Consider the following 16,883-nt stretch of genomic DNA (forward strand, 5'->3'; position numbering starts at 1 on the left):
TGTATTTATATTATGTTGTATAACTTTAGTAAACCTTAGACCCTGAATAAAGGAACAACTGAATAGACTCTGTTTGTTACTTAGTGATTGCTAGAGAAGCATAGCTTCTCTATAATATATGTGTCCACGTCTGTTCGCACTGCCGTAGTCATTTGAACTCGGGTGTCTGCCATTTAACCAAGGCGGATACCACAAGAACTCAAAAATTTAATTAATTCCCCATTGTCCCCTCCCTTACTCCCTGGAAGATTCTAGCTAATTGAAATTTGTTTGCTTTGGCTTACTGGGTGGCTTAGTAAGTTTTGCAGTTGATAAAGCTGTAGGGTTGAATATAATGCTTCTTGAGTAGCTTACGAATTGAAGTAAATTTTGTTGAGTTGTAATAAATATGATCAAACTTGTTTAGGAATTGACAGTATTAGTATATGAATTAATCATAATTATAACACATTTATGATAAATACCTACTGTTTTTTAGACTTAAACAAAGCATTAAAAAAACATATAACACATATAATAACTTTTATTAGTACAGCTAATGTTTGTAATTAACTTGTTAAGAACGGTTGGCAGTTAATTAGTGTCTACTTTGTTTAAGAGTTTATCAAAAAAAAACACATTAACATCATCTAAAATTTTATTTCAAAAATAAGCTTTGAATAGATGGATATAATATATAAATTAATATTATTAATCAATTGCAATTGATTTTTATAATTGATAATGAATTATAAATGACTTGAAAAAAAAATAATACATTTTTATATTAAGTATTTTAGGTTAAGGTAAAATAGATTCTGTAAATTTATTGCTGTTTAACTTTTTGAGATCGTTTTAAATATTTACAATTTCATTTTTTAACAGTTAATTAATATATTATCTAATAATTAGAATATTTAATTAAATACAGGGAAAAGGAATGTGATTCAGACAAACAATTCTAAGTGAAAATTTCCCCTTAACCCTCTTCCCTTTTTCTTCCCTTCTTACCCACTTCCCTTACAGTTACACAAAAAACAATTTTTACTCCAACAAAATATTTGATTTTCGGCAATTTCAAATGGAATTAATTGGCTGAATAGCAGCCCCTGATTTAAATATAATAAAAATTAATTTAATGGTCCCTTTATCTTATAATATAACATGAGTAGGCATATATTTATAGTTTAACTTTGTAAAGCTTCATTTTGAACCCAAGTATTTCTGATAATATACCTAAATAGAAAAATCATTAAAAATTATTAAAAAATATTATCAGGGATATTAAGGGATAAGATAATTTGTAGCACCAATAAAAATAAATAGAGTCACAAATTTGTAGATAAAAATTGCTAGTTGACTCTACTAGTTTAAACTAATTTATTAACATTTTGTAAAAGTACTCAAAGCTTTAAACTTAAAATATTAATAAAACTTTGGGTACTTATATAATTTCTACCTGAAGCTGCGGATAAAGCCAGAATCTTGAGAAGATTATAAAATAATGGGTTAGTCCCTATTCCCAGGATGTTATAAGGTCTTTCCAGTTCCTAAATAGAATAAATGTGTAAGTACAGATGTATAACCATACAACTATACCTGGATCCTTCTGTTTGGCACCTTTTTCGTCTGCTAGCAAAATGTTTTCTGCTCTTTTGTAGCGTGTTAATATTCCCGACGCTATTGGTTGATTTTCAAGGACCCAATTGAAAGTCGGCATAAGGTACTCGGTAAGGAGACATGCCGTTATTTAACCCATTCCCTCTCTATTGTTTTACTATAATTTAGATAGTAAACAATATAAGAGAGATCCTTCGGTACACACAGACAAACACAGATCCTTTTACCTTTATTATAAGGATTACCTTAATTAGATCGCTGGTGAGCTTGAGTACATTATTAGCCAATACCAATGGTTCCTTCTTGTGAGGCTTTTCTTCCAGTCTCAAATAAATATTAATCTGTTCTGTCAGCAATACTGAAGGGTTCCAAAATTTCTAAAAAAATATAAAAAAATTATTAAAATAAATGTAAAAGTATAGATATATATTCCAGATAATTAACTGAATCCATTGCTGGAAACTTTTTACTTTCTGCTTTTGTTTAGCGAATGGCCGTGTTATTATTTTAGAAACTATTGGCTGATATTACAAAATTTATTTCCCTACCACGGGGTAGGGAAATAAAGTTATTTAACCCCTTCCTCCTAGCTCTATTGTTTTACGTTGATGATACAATTTATGTAATTTAGACCTAAGTAACGTGTTTAATTTATACTATTTAAGCGGCAAAATTCTAACCTTGTTAATGCTGTTTGATAGAATGATGAATCTTAGCAGAAAATAACCAACAAACACTCCCAAAAGAATCACCTGAAAAAAAATAAAATATTTGGGAATAGTCCCTTTCGTGGCAACGCCCCTAAAAGGAAGATTCGTCGTATTTTTAAAATGGCTTTTGATAGGTTATTTTAGGTTAGGTTATATTAGGTTAGGTGATTGCCCAACAGGGTTACGCAATAGGCCCCGCAGGGGCTAGAAATAGGAGAAAAGCTTCTGTGAAAAAAAACGAAGAATCAACCCTTAAGGAGCGTTGCCTCGAAAGGGACTATAGCCCAATATTTGAATGTAGGGATATGAGGACCTATAAAAAAGTGCTAAGGGCTGGCATGATAATAGTAAGTTATGAAAATTCAACCAACAGACAACCAACTCATTGATTGGCAAAGGAAATTTATCCTTCGTTAAATATAAAAAAATCAGGCATTTTCTACTGATCTCTTGAACAGTCAGGCATAAATTAAAAGTGTAGCTACTCAAATTCTTCAAAATCAAATATTTTTCAAAAATTTTTTGTAGTAGTTTAAAGTAGTATTAGGCGATTTATTGACATGTTTAGCTTCGTTCTATGGATGTTATAATGCTTTTCTGTCTGTGTATCTGTATTTACCTCTAAGTTGATAATAATCATTTGAAATAGTGGCATATCCTCTTCCTCCTTCAACATTTGATGGCAAATATACAGGATACTGAAAATATTTTATGTAATACATCTCAGGCATGGATGGGACATTGGACTATTTATTACTCCTCTCCCCGAAGTTTTCTTATTTGTTGAAATAATAATTTTGGGGAATTTGTGAATTTCGATTGGTTATTAAGTTGAGTGTACAAACGTTTTGATCACTAATTGTAATCCACAGAAGGGATAATTTGTATGTCATCATTGTGGATGTACATCAATTTATCAGCCATTTTCACTCATTTCTAAGAGTAGGGGCAAGATTTTGAAACGGACAAAAGTTCCTAGCTGTGTATTGTTCGAAAGATTATGTATAGCATTAAACCTGACTAAAGTGATAAGGCAGGACACACTGACAATTAGATCTATACTTCTTTTGGGCCCCAATTTTCTTAGCATGGATCTCACACATAACCATACTTTAATATTCCTAATTAACAGATACTTAGAATCTAAGATACTGTATAAAAAAAAATTGTAAAAGGTTATTCTTAGTTTTTACAAAGCCATCCTATTATAAAAAAAGTAGGTTTTTTGTCTGAAGCTTAAGATCTCAATAGCTATAGAACTGATAGGGTTCTCTATTTTAAGTTAGCTTCACATAGGTACTGTGATGGTTCTATGGTATCTCATTTTCAGCTTTAAGTCTTTGTTTTGTCCTATTTTTCTAGCCACTTTGAATACAGAGCCACTCGATGCTAGGGGCGCAACTGCTAACATGAAATAAGTAAGTAGCCTAATTACCCAGAAGATTATCTAAGTATCTGTCCCTGACTTTATACAGCCTGAAGTGTGGAATCTTAGAGCGTGCAGACCTACGGGAAGATGTTATGTGGGAGAAAAGCTTCGCTATAACAAACTTTTTTCTAAAGATTCTCTCTGTGACGGATAGCAGGAAAAAGAATCCACTGAACAGTATTAGCCTCACAACAACTAAAATAAAAATAGGTATATTTTTATCTTTACAAAGGTGCAACGATTTAAAAACATACCCCTTAATTTGCCAATTATAGGATGCTTTTTTAACGTTTGACTTTGTTTATTATGTAGTCACACTTTTCCTCAACAGTTTAGCGGATTTAAGACCAACACGCAACAAGCGGTCAATGAATCCTATAAATAGACACATTTGCAAAATCAAAACAGGTTTTAGCTAAATTGTATCTGCTCCTTCTTCCGGATTATATAATTTTTAAGAATTTGACTAAAAATGTGTGATAATTTGACTTTAAAATAGCCTTTGATGTAAAATGTATATTACCTCTAACACATGAAAGCAGTAGTTGTTGTAAAATATTTTTTGTAGATTAATTATAACTCATGAAATTGTCGACGGCGGTACCTTTGGGTTTTAATTAATGCTTTTTTTCTTCAAATTACCTTGAAATCTTACACTTAGAAAGTAAAAACAGTACCTAATGAAAAATCAACATATTATTTAACTAAACAATTATGACAACATCCATAAAAGCGAAGCACTGAAACGGTAGGAAAAACGGACATTAACACTTATATAGTGTCAGAACTGAATAATCAGAATATAAATGTATAAGAGTCGAAGCAAAATTGTAAGTAAATTTGTTGAAAACTGCTTGATTCAGGATAATGTTTATGGACATACTTACATTTTTATGACTTTATTATAGAGTTGCTTCGCTTATAACATTATACTTTGTTGTCCCTGGAATCAGCATACCAAAAATCAGATCAATCGGATGATTAGATCACATAAAAATTTGTTGTTAAAAAAGTAAAAAAAATCAATATGTTTAAAATGGATGTACGGACATTCTTGTAATGATTATAGAGTTGCTTGCTTTCTAAATCGTACCTAATTACTAAAGGAATCACCATACAAAGTTTGAAATCGATATGACATCTCTAACATGCCTAAATTAACGAAAAAAGCTATCCGTTTGTGAAGGACGTACGGACGGGACCGACCCTTATTATAGAAAAGCTTCGTTTTTAAAAATACTGACAGAATTGATTTACAACATATTTACTGTTATTAAAAGCTAAGCTTTTCTATAATTAGGGTCGGTCAGTCCGTACTTCCGTCTGTCCGTCAGTAAAAGTTAGATTTGAAGGTGGAAATGTTAGCTTTTTTAGTGGAACGGTTAGCTTTTTTCCCTTAATTTAGAATTGTCCTATCGATTTCAAACTTTGCAAGGTTATTCCTGTAGTTTTTAGGTACGACTTAGAAAGTGCAGCTACTCTAAAATCGTTACCAGAATTTCCGAACGCCCAATTTAAACTGTTGATTTTTAAAAATTTTTAAACATATTTTTATGTGATAAAATTATCCGATTGAACTGAATTTTGGGATACTGATTCCTAGGACAACAAAGTACAATGTTATAAGCGATGCATCTCTTTATCAAGTCCTAAAAATGTAATTATGTCCTTAAACTTTATCTTGTATTTAAACAGTTTTTTAAAAATTTACTCATAATTTTGTTTAGACTTTAATAAATTTATATTCTGATTATTCAGTTCTGAAACTTTACAATTAATAATGTTCGTTTGTCCCAAGGTTTCATAACTTGGTTTTATGGATGTTTTCATCCTTGTTTATATAGAAACAATAAGCAATTTAACACTCGAATTTTGTATGAAATACACAATAGTATAAGTTATCAAACACATAAACAATAGATTGTTGAAGAAATTAGGCATTTAATTGATTATATCAAAGGAAAGTTATTAATAAGTATAGTCTAATTATTTAAAAACTGAATAGTTCATTATACATTAAATAGTTATTAAGTAAATTTGTTGCAGAATACAACATACTGTTTAAGGACATTCCTACATTTTTAGGACTTTATTATAGATGTGCCTCGTTTATAACGTTGTGCCTTGTTGTAGTATTTATTACAAAAAGGTTTAAAACTTTTTGTAGAATTGCCATGCTTTCTAAATCGTACCTTACTACTAAAGGAATAACATGCCAAGTATGAAATGAATAGGACAATTATAAAAGGCCTAAATTAATAATAAGAGCTATCCGTTATGGACAGACAGACCAACCCTTAATAAAGAAAAGCTTTACTATTAAAATCAAGCATCAGAAAAAGTCTTGTTTTTTTTTTATATTATAATTATAGATCCACAACGACCAACATCTTTGACCTATGTAGATTATGATCACATTTGCCATGTCTTAAATAAGATACAAAATAAAATAAAAATTGTTTTCATTTGCTAAATGATCTTTAATACAAAAGATATTAATTTGATGTTAAATTAAAATATACTATATATATCTCTATATAAAAAAATAGCGATTGTGCCCCTAGCATCTAGTTGGTCTGTTTTTTAAGGGGTAAGACATAAAATCACCCAGAGACTTAAATCTAAAAATCAAATAGCCTGAACCCATCCTGGGTCCTATGTATGTGAAGCTTTCCTAGAGTGTAGAACTAAATCAGCTATCGAAATCTTAAGCTATAGATAAAATACATACTGTTTACATACAAAACATATCAGATGATCATTATCAAATTTTTGTCAACTTTAATGCAATTAAAATTAAAAAAAACATTTACTTTACCTAGTAACTATTAAGTAATAAAATGGTAAATGAAGTGTATTTAAGTAAATCTTTTAAAGTAATGTTTTTAAATGAACCTTTTGTGTCATATATCAACCTACTTACTGTTTCATTATATCAAAATTTTATCCATATAAAATTTAAAATGGTTTAGAACAGAAAAGATAGACTTTTGTGTAATAAACGGCTAAGTATCTAATCAATTAGGATTAGTGCTTTTTATATGACTTTTTATATCACTAATAATGCATAAAATAACCACTGTTATACATCCTAAATATGCAGTGTTGAATTGTCTATAAAAATTTGTTTTAAAGCCTCAACAAATATGACAAAATTATATTTACAAGCTTTAAACTTTAAGATGATTTTTGATTAAAGGTTATTTGAAAGTCAAATAATCACATATTTTTATTAAAAATCTTTGAAATACTATAGACACGAAGAAGGATCAGATACAATTTAGGTAAAACCAGTTTTGATTCAGCAAATGTGTATATTTATAGGATCCATTGACCGCTTGATGCGTGTTGGTTTTAAATCCGCTAAACTGTTGAGGAAAAGCGTGATAGTAAGGTTGGTATCTAGGAGATTATCAACTCCCCGGCCCTGGTAATGTAACAACATTTAGCTACTTTTCTGCTTTACACTCCCCTCAAATTTGTATCCCAAGGGTAAAAAATTACATGATTGATGTAAAAATTTTCTGGTGCGCTTCGCGCATCCCCATGGCACAAACCTGTACATGCAAATGCGTTCTTTTAATCAATTATATAATAATCAGATGTATTCAAGAAACAGCTAAGTAATAAGAAAAAAATAGTCAAGTTTACCTAAATTAAACATAATGATTTTGTCATGATCAACTTTAGCTGACAAGTTTTGCACTGCATGTGTTAGACTTGATCCATACAGCTGGTGGAAAAGAATAAAAACCTCCTCTTTGATGTTTGAACTTGCAAGATTCTGAAATAAGGAATCAAAATATTAAGTCATAGATGTAATATATAACTATCATGTATCCTTAACCATATTTGTTTATAAATGAACTAGTAGCCACAAAAAATAGTTTGTTCTATTCTATGTCTTGTTATGTCTAAACACTAATAAACTATTTGTAATAAACCACCCAATATTAGGATGAACTGATGCATGAAGATATGGTAAGGGTAAACCTTCAAGGATCTAAATGGATAAGACAATTTACTATAGAGATATATACATCTTGAGTAACGATAAACAAAATTACCCCTTTTGTAAATTATATTTATTGGTCAAAAAGTTTATACATTACTGTTATGGAAATAACCAAATACAATTCAAGTACCTAAATTTTTTGATCTAACTAATAAGATGATGTTTTAAAACTTTGGCTAACAGTGTAATTTATCGTCCAATGTCCCCTTCTTCCCTGTTAAACCTGAAGATCAATAAAAATTATGAGAAGATGAAGGCAACAGGCAGCAAGGCCAGGATAAATCATACCTGAACACTAACAGTTTCCATGACCAGATGAGACCTGCAGGTAGCTGGCAGCAGGGCCAGGATAAATCATACCTGTACAGTTTCCATGACCAGATGAGACCTGCAGGTAGCTGGCAGCAGGGCCAGGATATATCATACCTGTACAGTTTCCATGACCAGATGAGACCTGCAGGTAGCTGGCAGCAGTGCCAGGATAAATCATACCTGTACAGTTTCCATGACCAGATGAGACCTGCAGGTAGCTGGCAGCAGGGCCAGGATAAATCATACCTGTACAGTTTCCATGACCAGGCGAGGCCTGCAGGCAGCTGGCAGCAAGGCCAGGATAAATGCAAATACCACCCCAACAACTGCATGCACACTTGATTCTGAGTTTGATACTTTAAAAATACTTTATATACTTTTTTTGGATAAAAATATAGTTCATCTGTATTATATGAGTTATTTTTACGCTTGTTGTTTTTGATAATATCTTTCTTCATAACAAAACCCTATCCTGAACAACTAGTTTTTTACACCAATGAATTTTAAACTTAATATGAATAACAATTTTTTTTGATTTTTAAGTATCCATCCCTGGCAGATCAGCTGATTTTTCAAAGATAGCGGCTCCAACTTCAAGTGCTGAAAGTTTCAGCTTGTATGGATCATTATTGTTCCAAACTGTACATCCTAAACATTATTATGGGTTTAAACATTTAAGCAATATAAAAGTAATACTTATTTGTTTGGATACACTTAATATCATTACGTAATAAGTTTAGTAAACTAAAAATTTATATTCTTTTTTAAAAGTAAAAGGATCTGTGTCTGTATGTTTGTCTGTCCCAAAGGATCTTGCTAACAACTGAAACTAATTGGATTTCCTTTACAATGTGGCTCCTGGGAAGGTTTTATAAGTATTTTGAGAGAGGGCACCACCACTCTCATAAGATAAATAGCCCCTGAAACAACAACAACCCACCCCTCTCAAAAATAATGTTTTACTTTTTCTTTTTTTAACTGTAATGTTAAGTAGAAAGTCTTGTTATTATAAATCTTACCAATTTTCAAGACTGAAGCTGCATGGGCTTTGGATCTTACACTGTCTCTGGAATCATCTCTCTTGGATCTAAAGGCCTGCTTTAACTTCTCTTTTGACATTTTCCTAAAATGGTTGTAATTATAGAAAATGTAGTTTTAAACCTCCATTTTTACAGCAAAAGTTAACTAAAGATAATAAAAAAAATTTCAATTTCATTGTTTTCAAATTTTCATATGTAAAGCAACTTAAAGGGGTATCTTAGAGAAGAATGTCTTTCTTTGAGTTAGGCGTGAAGGAAAGATACTAATTAGGAACTAAAAATATTTAATGATTGTACATGAAAAAAATCCGTCCCCCCACGAAAAAATTAGCTATAGCTACATTGTAAAGGAGACAAAATCAACAATTAGCAAGATCCTTTATTACAGACAGATAAAGTAACAGACATCTTGTAGCTTTAATGTGAGAATAATGATATGACTTAGATTATATTGGGGTTGGGACTTATTTTCCTTGTTAAAACTACCTTGGGAAGCTGTTTATAGTGATTTTAAAAAAAACGACGTCATACAAATGACCAAATATATGCCAATACATAAACTAAATTACCAATAGAAGGCCAGAATTCATTTTAAAAGACCAATAGTAGGAGAGCATGACGTCATCTTTTATAGGCACTATACAAACCATACTATACCTTGGTGATGGTTTCTCTAGAAGATCAGAATCACTGATCAAGCTCTCTTTCTCTGATTCTTCGAATTCAGAACAATTCCCATTTCTGTCATCTAAAAAATTACAGAATGTACCTAATGAATAACTAACATTATTTAATGAATAACTATGGCGTTATCCTCTTTTGAAAAATTGACCCTCCACTATAATTTTTTTTTTAAATGCCTATAAATGTTAATTAACCCTTACCCTTCCCCCCCCCCCCCCCCGATCTGTAAGGGTTAATGGGGGGAGATGTGCATTTTGTTAAGGGTCAATTTCTCTTTGGAGCACTTTTCCCTGAAATAGTTATAAACTTTTCTTGGACCTGTTATTTATTAATCTATCTATGCAACAAAAGAGGGTGGAAGGTTTAAATAACTGTAAGTCCCCAACTCGTAAACCCTATGCCGACTTTTAATTGGGTTTTTGAATATCAGACAACAGTTCGTTAATATTAAAACTGTCAAGTTGCTAGCAGACAAAAAAGGTCCTCAGGACAGGTGCCAGGAAGTTGTCTGGGTTATACATCTATTCTAATTATATTTATATATTCACCTATATGATCACAATCTGAGCAGACATGGCCATTCATACTCTCATTGTCAGAATTAGCCTCAGCAGAAATCAGACCCTCAAACTCCTTGAATGTTCCTTTTCTAGGAGCCTCCCAGTTAAATAACTCCTCTTCAGAATTCATCTTTCTAAAGAAAAATTAGACGTTTGTGGACGAAGCAGCTTATTGTAAATGTAAAAAACGACTTCATACAATACAAATGCCAGAATACATTTTGATTGATCAATGGTAAAATGTAGGTATTATTTAATATCATTGGCTATTTGTATTTTATGACGTCATTTTTTATAGTCACTTCTTTTGGACTATACATTATTCTCAATGGTTTTTGGATTTAAAAATTTAATAAATGTCTCCAAAGTTGTTAAGCCAACAAATAAAAATACGCTATTATAAAACTTTGGACACTAGTGTAATAAACCCTTCCTCCTTGGGCCTAGGGAAATAAATGTCCTTTTTACCGGAAATTTAGTAAATTGAAAGAAGGTTTTTTTTAATACCTGGATTTAAGATTGATAGTTGTAAACAAGGTTTTCTGTTTATCCTGGCCACGGCTAAATAAAAAACACACCAAATTAAAAAAAAAGTTGTTGTCAAAATAGACAATTAAAAACATAATAAAAAAATTTAAAGTTTGAAAACCATAAGATGATTAGAACATGCCTATATAAAAACTATGAGTTTAAAACAATTGCAAGAATTGTTTACTGAATTAATATAATGCATCTAGATACCTTTTCAGTACATTGGACCAATATTAACACATGTAGGAAGAATCCAACAATATTATTGGTTAGAGAATGTACACGTTTTGATACAAAAGTGCAGTAGGTACTAATTTAGCTATAAATAGTTTCATTTCTTTGTTTTAAGCTAGTATTCGAGAATTTATTTAAATATAAGCAAAAATCTTCTGCTATAAATTATTTTTAAAGTTGGACGGACTATAATAGCTAAAAACCCATCTAGGGTAAAAAAGTATATTATTTCCTACCTTGCGTGAACATAGAGCTTGAAGAATATCAGAGACACAAACAAGATAACTGAAAAATAACAATGAATACTTAAAGAATAGAGGGGGCGAGAGTTGTATCCTGATTGTCTATTGACCCCATGATTCAACCTATAATTTGAAATTTCAAATGAAAAAAATTGCACCCCTCTTATTTAGAGGCTCTGAGGTAGGGGGTGGGGGGATGGACACAGAAAGCCAGCCTATAAATGACATTAAATTAAATTTATTGAAATACCCTTAAACAATCCCGAAATCAAAGTTAAGCTTGCCTAAAATAGAGAACTTCAATTCAGTTCAGATCTTAGCGAGACAATAATTAGAGAAAAAATAAATAAAAATGCTATTTTTCTCCTTTCTTCAGAAATAGTATGTGAGGGGCACCACTCGGCTTTCTTATTGATGCTACTCCCCAAGAAACTTATATTTGGGGGAGGGGGAGAGTCCAAAAAATATTGCAGGTGTCTTTAAAAAAAAAACTTACTTGGTGAAACAATATCTAGTTCTGAAAACTCAGATTTACCACCTTCCCTGAAAAATATAAAGTTTTTTTTGCAGATTATACCTATTATTTATTATAATTTTATAATTAATAACAGATCTATAGTATATAAGATGTATATACAGACAACTACCTCCCTTCCTTTTTCAAGGACCTTTTTCGTCTGCTTCTAAATTACTTTCTGCTACTTGGCCAACACCATTAGTTGATTTTCAATGACCCAATAGAAAGGTTGCACAAGGTTGGGGGAGATACAATTATTTAACCCTTTCTCCCTCTAGTGTTTTACTCTAATAAATTAGTAATTAATACCTAATTTAAAGTCAGAAAATACAAAAAATATTATATATGATATTTGCAATTTTGATAGTACAAAAGTTCAATGACATAATTTTACAGTCATTAAAAACCAAAAAATAGAAAAAATGTAGTCGACTTTGCTTTTATATGCAGTTGTCAAATAAAATGAAACAAGGATGATTGTTTCCAATAGTGCTGACGCAAAAAGTATTTTTAGTTATCTTTAAATAAATAAGTGTTGGATGGGATGATTCTTTTGTATTTTTAAATTTAACTTTAGATCATTTTATGTTAGGTTATATTAGGCTTCCCTAATATAACCTATAATTAATTCATTTTTGCTTGTAAGTGATAGGGGAGGGTCACAAAATTTTCGGATTCGATTGACAAAACTCTGTGAACGCCACTTGTATGCACTATGCTAAATAATGTAAGCAAACCTTGTAAGATTTAGATATAACCAGCAGTTAACCAAAACCATCACATAAACTGTGCAACCTAAAAATAATTGGCAGTTTCCCTCAATGTATCTTGTCGAGCAACCACAGGGTTTAGGCAGATAAACAAATTCCCACCCCTTTTTTTCATTCAATTAAATTAAATAAGGGGCGTTGATTCAGTGCTCTATAGGCACTTTGAGGTAAAGCAAAACATTTTAATATGATTAATTTAATACAACAAATCAAAAGAGTAGGTAAAAGAAAGAACTTTGGATAAACATAAAATCTCGAAACCTTAAAAATATATCTTTACGCCCTTTTGTAGAATAACGAACAGACCAACGAACAAAGTAAATTATATACTACTTGCATATTTTATAGGTAATTTTTAGCTGTCTTAAAAATGAGTCGAGAAAATCAAGTTTAAAGGAAGATATAAAAACGGACATTTCAAAGAATGATGTACCTTCGCTACTAAAAGATTATAATTTATTATTTTTATAGCTTAACTTAAAGAAAGGGTTTGCTGTATTTAGACAGAATAATAGTTATTTATCGCATCGCATTATAGACAGCTTTTTTCGGATATTTAAATGATAAGTTATAAGATTTAACCCAATTTTGTTAGCCCCGATCAGCCCAGACTAACAAAATTGGTATGAACTTTCATGATTTTTATTTTAATATTCGTATAAAACTGAATATTATACGAAGCTATACATAAATTTTCAGTATGACTGAGAACCAATTATAATCAAGCAGATATAAATCGGTTTTGAAGCCATGCTGGAAAATAACTAACCTAGATTGAAAACAGAAGAGCTTGATTTATCCCTCCACCATCTATACTGCAGGGGAAACAGTAAAGCACTGATCAAGGACTGCAGAACAACTTTCAGCATGCCTCTACTCCTCTAAATATATTAATAGTTTTTGTTGTAATATAAACAGCTTTCAGCGGATGTTAATTGTTAATATAAAAAATTAATATTCGTGGAACAAAACTAACGAAACTGGTATTAATTTTATGATTTTTGTTTAGATATTCATAGAAAATTGTCTGCAATACGATGGTATACATAATCATACAGTAAGGCCAGAACCGGTTTTAATCCAGCGGATATTAATCAGTTTCAAAGCCATACTGGATATAATGTTCATAGTTATTTAAACTAAAATATTAATAGATGATGCATAAAGATTGTGAAACTTTTTTTTCTATTCATATAAAACTTGTAAAAAAAACTGAATAAAAAAATAACTGTCTTATAGGTTATGGAAATGTTGAAAATTTAAACTTTATTATTAAAGTGTAGTAGACAGTTACAAAATGTTTTTATCGCATCATATTATAGACAGTTATCCGCAGATATTAAAGAAAATATATATTTATTTTAGTTATGTTGGCCCCGAGGAATGGTTACAAAAAAGTTATATAAATTAATTATTACCTGTTGATAAATGAATAGATAGAAAAAAATATATTTATGGCTTCAGGAAAGGTAAAACCTCTAACTAGATCCACATCTATCAGATTGGTTCATAAATAATTAGATAAACAGATAATTTAATAAATAAATGGAGTACCTTGGCTTTAGGAAAGGTAGAACCTCTGACCAAATCCACATCTATCATTTCACTCTTCAACCTGGTTCTTCTATCTGACTGAAAACCAGCCGTTCTAAAAAATATGTTAAATATTACGATATTAACTACCTTTAGTACATTGTCTATTATGAAAGTTGTTTTCCTTTTTAAAAGCGAAGCTTTTCTATAATTAGGGTCAATCCGTGCGTCCGTAACGGTAAGCTCTTTTCGTTATTTTGGGCAGGTTAGAATTGTCCTTTCGATTTCAAACTTTGCATGGTGATTCCTGTAGTAGTTAGGTATGATTTAGAAAGCGTAGCATTTCTATAATCGTTACCAGAATGTCCGTTTGTCCATTTTAAACATGTAGATTTTTAACCTTTTTTTAGTAAAAATTTTTTATGTGTTATAATTATCAGATTGTTCATATTTTTGGAATACTGATTTCCAAGACAACAAAGTACATTGTTATAAGCGAAGAACTGTATAAAAAAGTCCTGAAAATGTAAGTGTGTACTTAAGCATTATTCTGTATTTAAGCAGTTTTTAAACAAATTTACTCAAAAATTTTGTACCGGACATTTTTACATTTATATTCTGATAATTCAGGCATCATTTGTCTTACCGTTGCTGTCATCCTTGTTACACCTAATAGTTCCCTGTATACTGAATGTAATCAATGTTTATATACTGCTTTCTATAGAAGCTGTTCATAGTGCCTATAAAAAAAAATCCGTCATATAACCAATTATAATCCAATACACAGACTAAATTACTAATAGCAGGCCAGTATAGATTTTAACTGACCAATGATAGGCCAACATGACGTCATTTTTTATAGGCTCCATAAAAAGCTTCTCTACAAATTTTTACCTTGGAAGGTCCTGCTCCCATTGCTGACTGTCCAATTCAGTGATTTCTTCTTCATAACTGTAACAGATAGATAAATTGATAATCATTTAGAAATTAGATATGAATAGCAAGGGTCGGCAGCCGCGCCTCAGCCGCACATAAGCCTCAAATTTAAACCCCCTATAATGCAAGAAAAATATACAAAAAAACGGATTGTCTGTTAAAACAGGTTTGAATGTCCAGTTGAATTTTTTTACACTTTATCATTCATGTGGATTAAACAAAAAAATAAAGCACTGAATAGAATCTAGAGGTACAATGATTGAAAACTATATTTTATGTGCAATTATAATGGATTAAATGTTAAGAAAAGAATATTTACCTGGTAAAAATGGACCTGACATATCTATCCATCTAACATTGATCTGAAAGCATACATTAAAGTCTGTAGGTCATTTCATTTTTCATTTATTTTTACTAAGTAGGTGGGTATTAAATTTCAAATATTAGAATATTGTAATTTTCGATTAGCTCTGGTCCATAGACCCCTAGAACTAACCAAACAGAAATTGAACATAAAAGGTGCTTTCACTTATGAGTGACTTATGAGCACTGATAAACCCCACCCCCTTATGTTCATTTTTTATTATTAAAATCCTGTCTTGAAAGGGATGGTAGTTTTTTCATATGCCTAATCACTGCAGAGGGCCCAACCCCTAGAGGCCAATACCTGTGGTACCCTATTTCTGCGGGGCTACTCAAAATAATCTAATAAAACCTATCCTAACCTAACCATATGGAATAAATAATCAAATAAAATATCTCTCCTTCATTCACTCTTTTCAATTTATTATGTAGTAGGTAGGGTTATCAGCGCTGAACAGGGAACTTTGCATAAAATTGAAAACATATAGGTATACATTTAAACAGAAAAAATGTTTTATTATTTTAAAAGGATTTCTTTAAATAATTTCTATAATAATCATATTTATATTATTAAAACTCAAATGACTCTTTTGATATCTACAATTGCTTAGCGATAAGAAATCAAAACACAGCTCTACAAATCAGATATAATCATACATGAATATTTGACAATAAACAATAAATCTGTTAAAATTGATTAAATTCAGGATACTAATAGTATAATGTCAATACGTTTTAATTATAAAGTATAAAGTTAATTGGTAGGATAATTGTATTTTATAAATTATTGGGATTATCAAGCTACTAAGATAACATGTTTAAAATATACGTGAAACTAACTTATAATTATTATGTGCTTAACTTACTAAATTGTACCTTACTGCAACAGGAATCACCTTGTTATGTTTGAAAACGAATGGACGACTCTTAATTAACTTACATACACACGGACGAATCATAAGCGAAGAAAATCTTCATTTTTTTTTATAAAACTGAGTAGAACATAAAATTCACAATGTTGCCGGCTATAAAGCTTATAGTTAACTGAAGTCAAAGTAGTAATTTTTTGTTCGTGATAGCAGATATTGAAACAAAAAAGCTAAAATATATGTTTGTAAACAGCTATTTAATTTGATGAGTATAAAAAATAAATCCTTTTTAAAAATTAATTGAATGCATAAATAAGTCCACTAAGATCTTAAAAACGGTGTAAACGAGTCTGTTTATGATTCAGATAATGATTAGTAATGGAGAGGGGCAAGTTTTATGCTATTCACAAGTCTTTGTGCTTTAATCATATCAACTTAGTCAAGACAGTCTTACACAAAGAATCTAGGTATGTAATATACAAAATAGATTATAAAAGAAGGGATCTTAGGGATAAAACAATAGCCACTAAATTGATGTT

The 16,883-nt window shown here is 30.6% G+C and overlaps 1 protein-coding gene across 1 annotated transcript; it reads right to left on the reverse strand.

Annotated features, from left to right (window-relative positions):
- Positions 1-624: 624 nt before the first annotated feature.
- phtf (putative homeodomain transcription factor) lies at positions 625-15,534 on the reverse strand. Its single transcript, XM_080176697.1, has 21 exons — positions 15,432-15,534; positions 15,071-15,127; positions 14,198-14,291; positions 13,413-13,524; positions 12,611-12,668; positions 11,853-11,899; positions 11,351-11,399; positions 10,857-10,910; positions 10,338-10,483; positions 9,763-9,853; positions 9,085-9,188; positions 8,618-8,713; positions 8,312-8,409; positions 7,390-7,522; positions 3,770-3,933; positions 3,326-3,429; positions 2,929-3,007; positions 2,280-2,351; positions 1,845-1,976; positions 1,439-1,529; positions 625-1,215 (listed from the first exon to the last, which is right to left on the reverse strand). The coding sequence occupies exons 1-21, from the start codon at positions 15,461-15,463 to the stop codon at positions 1,160-1,162; spliced, it is 1,869 nt and encodes a 622-aa protein (XP_080032823.1). The 5' UTR covers positions 15,464-15,534; the 3' UTR covers positions 625-1,159.
- Positions 15,535-16,883: the final 1,349 nt, after the last annotated feature.

The sequence above is a fragment of the Acartia tonsa genome, chromosome 11 (genome assembly GCF_053477335.1).
Source record: "Acartia tonsa isolate MP-2025a chromosome 11, ASM5347733v1, whole genome shotgun sequence".
NCBI classification, from domain to species: domain Eukaryota; kingdom Metazoa; phylum Arthropoda; class Copepoda; order Calanoida; family Acartiidae; genus Acartia; species Acartia tonsa.

What these genes read in the sequence shown, in the direction of transcription:
- phtf (XM_080176697.1), bottom strand. Translation starts at nt 15,463, where the DNA reads ATGGATAGATATGTCAGGTCCATTTTTACCAG. An exon ending in AAAATCAGCTGATCTGCCAG is followed by an intron (nt 8,410 to 8,617) that starts GGATGGATACTT and finishes TATCAAACTCAG; the next exon opens with AATCAAGTGTGCATGCAGTT. An exon ending in TATCAAACAGCATTAACAAG is followed by an intron (nt 1,977 to 2,279) that starts GTTAGAATTTTG and finishes ATATTTTTTTAG; the next exon opens with AAATTTTGGAACCCTTCAGT.